At 35.2% G+C, this 9,546-nt stretch overlaps 1 protein-coding gene across 1 annotated transcript; it reads right to left on the bottom strand.

Moving 5' to 3' along the window:
• Positions 1 to 406: 406 nt before the first annotated feature.
• LOC7459793 (uncharacterized) lies at positions 407 to 5,842 on the bottom strand. The gene is made up of 12 exons (XM_002314778.4): positions 5,648 to 5,842; positions 5,448 to 5,550; positions 5,201 to 5,276; positions 5,009 to 5,105; positions 4,484 to 4,586; positions 4,229 to 4,362; positions 3,446 to 3,623; positions 2,982 to 3,136; positions 1,909 to 2,118; positions 1,227 to 1,574; positions 1,003 to 1,129; positions 407 to 756 (listed from the first exon to the last, which is right to left on the bottom strand). Exons 1-12 carry the CDS (start codon positions 5,759 to 5,761, stop codon positions 605 to 607), a joined length of 1,797 nt encoding a protein of 598 aa, XP_002314814.4. The 5' UTR covers positions 5,762 to 5,842; the 3' UTR covers positions 407 to 604.
• Positions 5,843 to 9,546: the final 3,704 nt, after the last annotated feature.

Below are 9,546 nucleotides of genomic sequence, written 5' to 3'. Positions count from 1 at the left end.
ATGATTGTGGCATTGCAAAGCTCCTAGGTGGAGATTCTACGACACAAATCCACTCCTTCAACGATCGTATACATTGCACCAGGTTGTTCTTTGCTCATTGTTGCATTTTATTTTCAACTTTCTTTTATTTGTCTCCATTTCCATTATTCCGTCTACAGGTTTTTTCTTTCTTTATTGGATCTTAGTTATGAACAGATTATGGAAGAGAAGGAAAAGTATCAAGAACGGGTGACGTTTACAACTATGGTATAATGTCTAAACAAAAAATTGCCAAAAGAGGTTGGCAAGTACCATGGACTTAAAAATAGAAATGAAAAGGTGAAATACGCAGTACGATCAATTGAGATGAAAATATTTGATTATCTGGGTAACTTGTGACTCTTTTCCAATTTTGAGGGGGGGAGGCTTTCTTGAGCATAAAAGCGATACTAGTATTTTATTAATTTGTAAAATCTCAAAAATACGTTGGCCTGCTTGTACATTCTGCCGACAAACTGCAAGAACTCTCAACAACAGAAGATACGCTAAAACATTGAAACTACGGTACCGGGCTTGAAACACAGTGTTGACCAAAAAAGACGAGAGAAATGCTTAAAGTAACTCATCAGTGCCTAAAGTGCCTCACATTGGTGAAAAGCAGTGAAACTCCATACTTGTTGCAGCATTCTATCGCGTCCTTATCCCTGATGCTACCACCAGGCTCTGCAATAACACCAATGCCAGCTTCACATGCCTCCTCCACTGCATCGTTCCAAGCTGTTAACAGAATATGCATGTTATTAGTACAAAAAGACACCAGCACTGCTGTTGTTTTACTAGCAAATGGATACCACGTTCTTCAAATAAAAAAATTAAAAGCAACCATAGCACTGTGCTCATGCAATTGCCAATTTCAATTTCATTCCCAAGATCAATATTTTTTAAAAGTTAAAACTACTGTTAATTTATTTAAGCATCATTATGAATGATGTCAAACTGCAATAACTCTGACAGAAGTAATACCAAAAGGAAAGAATGCGTCGCTGGCCAAAGCAGCTCCCTTGACCTCATCTCCTGCTTTCCTCATGGATATTCTCAAGCTTTCTAAACGGTTTGGCTGCCCGCTTCCCATGCCTAGCATACAGTTATTCTGCCCAAACAATGACAAGGATGAGAAATTCTTTGGAAACTTGTCACTGGTACATTTGCAAAGAATTCTCGAATCTAAGCATCGGAGAAACACAAACCTTTGCAATTACAATGGCATTGCTCTTAACATGCTTCGCGCACAGCCATGCAAACTCTGCATCATGAAGCTCACTTTCTGCTGGAGACTTGTCAGACACAACATTAAATTGGATGTCTTGGGGGGTAAGATCATCTGAATCCTGAGCTAACCATCCACCACCGACTTGTCTTAGTGAAAGCTTTCCTTTCTCATTACTTTTTGCCTCCAGGATCCTCAGTGTCTTCGATTTGCCACGGAGGATCTCGAGTCCCTTCTTTGTATATTTGGGAGCAACAACAATCTCATAAAACATCCGGGTTTCACCATCTGTTGGGCTTCTGAACTCCCTAATCTCCTTAGCAAGGGCCTATGGCAATAAATAAACAAATAAAAACCCAGACAAAATAAGGTGTTAGCTCCTTGCTATGGTTCTCATGTCTGTAGTTTTCACATAACTAATCAAATTCTATCACTAATCAAATTCTATCTTTGTGATTGTGAAAAAGCATGCACAACCCAGTGATATTCGTAATTTTCATTGTTGCTAGTTCCATAAAAGGTTCAACCATTGGTAAGTAGTGACCAATCAAAACATTAAGAAACTACAATTTGATTAATGACCAAACACTCGTGAGAAACTCATCTGAACTGGAGTTTTTCAACATTCAATGTCGAACCTGAAACCTGTAAACACAGCTTACCTCATCAACTTCTATGTTAAAGGCTACAATACCACCAAATGCACTCACTGGATCTCCTTTCACAGCCAACCTATAAGCTTCAAGAATATCACCCCGAGAAGCTACCCCACAGGGATTTGTATGTTTTACAATTACACATGTAGGGTTCTGAAACTCTGACACACAATTCCAAGCTGCATCAGCATCCAAGTAGTTGTTATATGACATCTCCTGCACCAAGAGTAACTCCATAAGCTATGTCGACTTGTTACCATAAGCCTGCCAGATGAGTGATTAGGTGGGGAAATGCAAAAAATAAATTCTGAGAAAACAAAAAAATAAATAGCCAAGGAATGTAACTTGTGAACACTATGATACATCGTATGATTTCTGACAATATTCCCATAACTACTTGAACAAGAATGGTACAATAAGAGGGGTAAACTAAAGATCCAGTAGCTATAAATATCAAAGAACTTTGCCCACAGTGCAGCTGAACATCCATGTAAACATGTGACCACAGGCACAAAAATCTTAATATGGAGAAAACATAAAGAAGCAATAGGTAACTTTAAAACAAATCAAGACTTGTAAGTAAAGCTCCAGTGTATAAAAGCAAGTAGAATCGGAGCCAATATAATTTTTTAGAAGCCAGGATTACTGATTGGAGCAAACAATATAATATTTAGAAGCAGGAATTACTGAATACAAGTGTCCTTAATTCTCTATGAGCTTCCCTACAGAACTTTTTACTGCCATTGATTCTCATGTCCACATTAACAGCAACAATGATGATACTCAATGTAATCTTGCTCCCAGCTACAGATATTATGTTTTACATGTCCCCCACAAAATTAAGTTTGACTTCTACATTAATGAAAGCAAGCGACAACCAATATACAAAGCTGGTGTTTTTTAGCAAGTTTCTGGGACATTCAGTCAAGGAATCATTGGTAATATAAAAAGAAATGGAGGATACTATTCTAGGACTACAATTTGTAGAACAAAATAAATGATCTGATTGTTATCACCGGATTCGAATCTCAATTCCAGACGATAATAGAGGTTAAAACGATAGCTGTGGATTGCCTCACCTTCCCATGATGTTGGATAGCTGTTGCAATACCACCAGCGTTTACTTCAGAAATACTCTTGTCAACGTAAAATGCAGCATTTTGATGAGGATTTTCACCATAACGAAGCGAACTCTTAAGCTCAAGAGGTACTGTGAAGCTGGGAGGGAATTTATCTTCAAATGTATAAAAACAACCATGTCAATCCATCTGCCCAATCATGGACCAGGAAAACACGATCGAGTGAATTCACAACATCAAAATTTTTGAAAAAAAAATATCCAGTTCTTATTTACTTGAAACTTGCAAAACTAGCCAAGATAACTTGAAGTTGTCCCTTTCTGTTTTTATCAAATTATTTTAGTAATTGATCGGACTATTTTCATCTGGAAGATGTTATTTAAATCAGATTGGATAACTGCTAATGTTTATTAACCACATAAACAAAAAGTGCATGACTAAAGACTGGTGGATCAAAAGAGTACCTCCCATAGTTTGTTTCCATAGCCATTCTGAAACTGCAGAATCATAGGAAGCACAATGTTGAAAAGCCTTCCAAGCAAGCTTTCTTCGGAACTGTTGGTCATCCCGATCTCCTTTAAGAAATTCCAGAAGTCCAGGGTAGTCTTCATTATCAACAACAATTAAGACATCCTTATGGTTCTGTTCAGAAAGCAAGTGTCAGTTGGAATCTAAAATAACAAAATTTGTACATTACAATGATAAGCACCATTATACAGTACTTTTGACACGTTAAACATTGAACCTAAGATGGAGGGGAAGTAACATATTGGTTTTGCAAATGGCATGCTGTTTCAAAGCACTATACCAATAGGCAGCAGATAACTTTTGGATATGTTGTATGTCACTGGCCCAACAAGTCTGCAAAATTTCTGTCTCACTCAACCAGTAAGTAGCAAGCAACAGAGCAGGAGGCATTCATAAAATGCTTCTATATCCTCCGAAACTGAGCCAAATTTACTGTTACAACTAAGTGCTTTTCAACCAGAGCCTTGGTGAACAATCATCAATAATTTTATTGTCATGTCAATCAAGAACCTGCCATATATTATAGGCCCGCTCGCGCATCAAGTTATCTTCAGGTCTTTATTATTTTTTTGGTCATGACAAAGAGACCAACAGCATATGATCAAAGAGCAAAACATAGCAAGTTTACTTAAACCTGACATGTTACAAATTTGGAGACGCGCAAGAAGATGTTGAGTTTGGTAGTATCAATAACAAATCAGCAGGCATTCAAATCAAACCTTTGCAGCAGCTCTGATCATGGCAGGGCCACCAATATCAATGTTCTCAATTCCATCCTCAAACTCAATTCCTCCAGTTGAAGTAACTTTATCATAAAAGGGGTACAAGTTCACCACCACCACGTCAAAGCTACCTGGAGGGCAACCATATTAGCAAAACATTATTGTATGGAGCTGACATCAAATGGAAAATTTACTGAAAAATATATTACAGCTATGCAATTACAGAGAAAAAAGAGTTTTTTCACAATTGACCAATTCCATGTTCACTGAGAGCTTCCATATGATGTTTTTGGTCCCTTCTAGCAAGAATACCACCATGTATGTGGGGGTGTAAAGTTTTCACACGACCGTCAAGCTGTAACAAGGTAGCAAAGATAACATAAGTTTCAACATAAGATTTTCAGCCATAGGAAATCTCACAGGGAGCGAATTTCTTGATGAAATGCAGCAGTGTTAAGAGATGCAAAAGACATCGGCAATCAGCAAGGACATAAGTTCATCACTTTCAAAGGGCTAAATCTTAAACTTGCAATACAAGCTTTATGATTCCAAATACAAGCTTTGTCAAGAATTGCACTTTACAATTTCATCTATTAAAGCTATACATTTGGGCATCGGAATAATTAACACAACATTCTCATAACCATAAGATTTCACCAACACAAATAAGCATGTACTGTACTAGGTAGGCTTTCAATGACCAGTAACTGACTAAAATCAACTTAGGCTAGAGTGGCCGTTAAAATATAAAGCAGACAAAAATAAGAACTCCTTTACCATTTCGGGGAAAAGGGTAAGCTGTTCTACTTTAGTGACAGAAACTCCAGCACCTTCCAAAGCAGATGCTGTTCCTCCTGTTGAAACTATCGTGTACCTTCAGATTACAAAAACAAACCACCTTAAGATACATAAACACCAATAGCCTTAAAACAAAATTACCACCTAAATGCAGATTTATGAGGATCTTACCCTAATTGTTCTAACCCAGTACCGAGAAAAGCCAGGTCCTTTTTGTCTGATAAAGATATCAGTGCTTGCTTCTTGCCTGCAACACATAAACATAATATACTACATTTTTAAGCTGATTTTAACACTTTTTTCACTAAAAAATAAGATCAAATCACTTTGATATATAAATACAAACCCGAATCAACTACAAAACAGAAAATACAAAAAAATATAAACAAAGAAAATTGAATTTGATAGTAGGAGTCACCAGAAGCAGGGGATTGTTGCTCGTTCTTCGGTACTGAAATAGTTTGAGAATCAGCCATGGATTTGATTGCACTGCAGCTCGATCGCAGCGAGTTCAGCTGAACCTGAAGGATTTTACGTTTTGTTAAAAATAAAATAAAAAACACAGCGGGGAGAGAGACAGAAGTTGAGAGATGGTCTTCCGTTAGGATTTTGCGTTACCTTTTGGGAGAAAAAAGCAGCGGAAGTAGTTTTTTGGTGAAGTGCAGCGGAGGGGACACGAGAAAGCTTAGCGGCGGGGGCGGCTGTGGTGGGAGCAGCAGACAAGCTTAACATATCTCAGGGTTTATGAGTGCCCGCAACAGGGAGTAGTAGAGTACGCGGTCCGTAGTTATGTTTTTGTGGAGGCTGGTATTGCCTCTCCAAGGTGTTATTAACCGCGGTCCACCTCTTTTTTTTTTATGTATAGATTGACACGGCTGCCCCTGAATAAATAAACACACTAAACGGCATGTCATCCACATTGTACAACAAACTATAACGAGGTCTTGGACATTTTTGTCATTCTATCGTTTTCTCCGATATGCTCATCTGGGTAACCAAGATGACACCCCCCCCCCCTTCAAACAAAACTACCCCTTGCGTTAGTGCTATTTTCGTTTGTGCCACTAGTGGGTTTTCGCAGTGACTATATTACCGTCCCTGATTTGAGACTTCGTTCGTGCCATTCGCGGGGTAGAGTGGGAAAAAGGGAACTCCTCGTTGAACAAAACCTTCTCTTCCCTCTCGTTTGCCATTGTTTGTTTGCAGTTTACGAACAATATTCCGATGTGTTTCAGGCTATCATATTTTCCTACCATTCAAATTTCTGTACGAGAATTTTATACATGTATTTAATAAAATAAATAAAAAATTATATATATTAATAAATCATAATAAATTTGTTGATTACAATCACATATTGAATTATAAATTTAGATAAATATGTTATTTTTTATATACAAAAATTGAATATTTGTTTTATATTGAAATCATAACTAAAAGATTATATCATTGAATAATAAATTCAATCCAAAATGAACTTAACATGAGATAATTAAATTGAGAATTAAAAAAAATTATTGACAAAAAAACATGGTGGATAACTATTACAATTCATTGAAGATTATATCATTTTTCTATGTTATATTTTTATCATTTTTTTATATTTTTTTATTTCATATTATCTCGTATATTTATAATTTAAAGTGTTATTCAATAATGTATTTATTGAATATCAAATTTTCAAAACCACATTACATTGTTAAATGGGAAGTAAAATGACCAGTAAAAAGGATGCTAATGGAAAAAAAGATCGAGGTCTGTCAAATGGAGAGAAAAGGATCCAGGAAATATTTGAATGAAAAAAAATCCAACGAAAAAGAAAAGACTTGAATGAAAAAAAGATAAAGCTGGGGTGATTAGTTGTTCATATAAACAATATTTTATACCTCGAATATTTTAATGTTTTTCTTATATAATCTGTTACTTTTTCTTTACAGAGATTTCAAATCCACACCTCTTTTACAAAATAAAAATAAAACGTCATGACGATGCCTGGCATGATCATGAATTTCCTTTTCATCGTGGTGGTGATGCTCACCCAAGCCTAGTCAATCTCCTTTGCCGCTTTGATTCGTGCTGCCCGGAAGTTAAAAGAAGCCAGGGGGATTCAATTCTCAGGCCCCCTCCCGAGAATCACACATGCTGGGCTTTCCGATTGAAGGCTGGATTAAATTGAAGCAAACCGGATGCAGGCGGCCTTACTCGGACTCCCTGCCCGGTTCAAGCCTGATTTTTCAGCCATCCTCGGCCCAGAACCTGGGCTATTCAACTCGGCCTTGAGTTAATTTGGAATGGGAGCTTTAAGTCTGTGTCGATGGAAGCTGTCTGCTAAGCAAAACAATTAATCCCAGGCAGCAAGTATTCCATGCTTCTCGAACACGTCAGCAACCTGGTGAATGGGAATATGAAGGTAGTTATTAACCATATTTACAGGGAATTGACTGGATTTTACCAGACGTTGTTCAACATTAATTTTTTTCTCCAAGCTCTAGCCTTGAATTAATTCAATAATATGAGATCTTATTTTAAACCAATATATGAAGGTAGTTATTAACCGTGGCTTGTGGGCCCTGGTTCAAGGAGAGCCCATGAGCTCTTGCGCGTAAAGTCCTTTCTTTGATTGTGGTTTTTATTTGATCATCAAATAAACGTAGTTCTTATGGACCCCGGTCCATACCATAAAAACCATCCCAGATCTTTGAAGGTATTTAAACACAGTGCAAAAACGTTTTTAAAAAAAAATTGATTTTTAAAAAAAAAATTATATATCATTTTGACGTAATTGTATCGCAAATAAATTTTTAAAAATAAAATAATATATTATTTTGATATATTTACAATAAAAAAATAAATAAAAGCCCTGTCCTCGCCCATCTCGGCCAAATTGTACCACACTCTTCCTTTTAAATTTCATCAGATGCTGAGCTGGGAGCGAATTTTACCTCTTTTTGGTAATTGAGAATTTGTGAAGGTTGGGTAGATCAGTACAAAGGGTGTTTTTAAAAAATATTTTTTATTTAAAAATATAATAAAATAAAATAATTAAAAAATAAATAAAAGCCCTGTCCTCGCCCATCTCGGCCAAATTGTACCACACTCTTCCTTTTAAATTTCATCAGATGCTGAGCTGGGAGCGAATTTTACCTCTTTTTGGTAATTGAGAATTTGTGAAGGTTGGGTAGATCAGTACAAAGGTGTTTTTACAAAATATTTTTTATTTAAAAATATAATAAAATAAAATAATTAAAAAATAAATTTTAATATTTTTTAAAATAAAACACACTTTTTAAAATTCATCGTGAGAACAAAAGTTGCTACCATCTCAAACACTCATTTTAATAGTTCCACGATGTCAAACACCAAAAAAGTTAGTAGCACTTGAGGTAATTATTATGGTAGATTAAAAAAATCAGATATTTTAGCCATAATAAAGTTTATTTTTATTTAAAATTGTATTAAAATAATATTTTTTTATTTCTAAAAATTTATTTCTAATATTAATATATCTAAAAATGCTTTAAAAATTAATTTGAAAAAAATGAATTTTTTAAAAGCATGGTTAAAAAAAGAAAAAGAAAACACGCTGGCTTGAGACAGAAGCGAAGGTAATAAATAAAGGCAAGTAAAGGGAAAGGTAGCCTGGTGTGGTTTGGGCAGCGTGCAGAGAGACATGCAGGAGCTGGGGAGCAAGTAATGATGGACCTGACACACCCTTCCCTGGCCTCTTTAGACCCTGTAAAATTCTTACACATTTTTTGCCTCTTCACTTTAACCTTCGTGCGATTGCGTGCCACCCTCTGATCATGGCGTAACAAAATAAAAAGCCTTAAACAATGGAGGTTTTCATTACAAAAATAGCACCTGTTAGAAAGTTATCTGAGAAAATATCACAAATAAAAAAATATTTACAAAATTGCAAGTCTTGTTGTTTTCAATTTTTTAAAATATAAAGGTACACTATTCCGAGCAGAATAATATAATCCACAGGTCACAGTATCTCGAACAAAGCAGGTTTTGGTGTGTTTATTTTTGCTTTTAAAAAATATTTGTATTTTTTTGTTTTAAAATATTTTGATATTTTAAAAAACACCTTAAAAAATAATTTGAATCATAATTTTAAAATGTGGGAGAACCTCAGTTTAGGTTTGGAGCCTGAGGTTCTGACACAATCAGTAGAATGTATAAAAACTAGGGTCATTAAACTTTAAGAATAAAGTTCTAAATTATAGAAAAATAGATAGAAAAAATAAGAAAATTATGATAGTTTTTAGAAAGTTGATAATTTAAAAATCAAATAAAAAACCAAAACACCAAATGTTTATGTAGAGATAAAAAAAAAATACATAACCAAAAGAATCCAAACCTAAAAAAAATAACAAAATTGACATTTTTTGTTGTTGTTTTTTTTCGATATTGACCCAGCACAACTAATCAATTAAAACTAGGTATGTAGAACAATTTTAATTTTTTTTTAACATGATTTAGCCATTATGCTTCAACTAAATTATTCAAGTTGT

This window comes from Populus trichocarpa, chromosome 10 (genome assembly GCF_000002775.5).
Source record: "Populus trichocarpa isolate Nisqually-1 chromosome 10, P.trichocarpa_v4.1, whole genome shotgun sequence".
NCBI classification, from domain to species: domain Eukaryota; kingdom Viridiplantae; phylum Streptophyta; class Magnoliopsida; order Malpighiales; family Salicaceae; genus Populus; species Populus trichocarpa.
The sequence above is the reverse complement of the archived record's forward strand: the minus strand, read 5'-3'. Positions and strand labels throughout refer to the sequence as shown.

Coding starts and splice junctions, on each gene's coding strand:
- LOC7459793 (XM_002314778.4), bottom strand. CDS start 5,761: ATGTTAAGCTTGTCTGCTGCTCCCACCACAGCCGCCCCCGCCGCTAAG. Junction 5,106..5,200: donor ACTGGGTTAGAACAATTAGG/GTAAGATCCTCA, acceptor TGTAATCTGAAG/GTACACGATAGTTTCAACAG. Junction 1,575..1,908: donor TTAACATAGAAGTTGATGAG/GTAAGCTGTGTT, acceptor TTATTGCCATAG/GCCCTTGCTAAGGAGATTAG.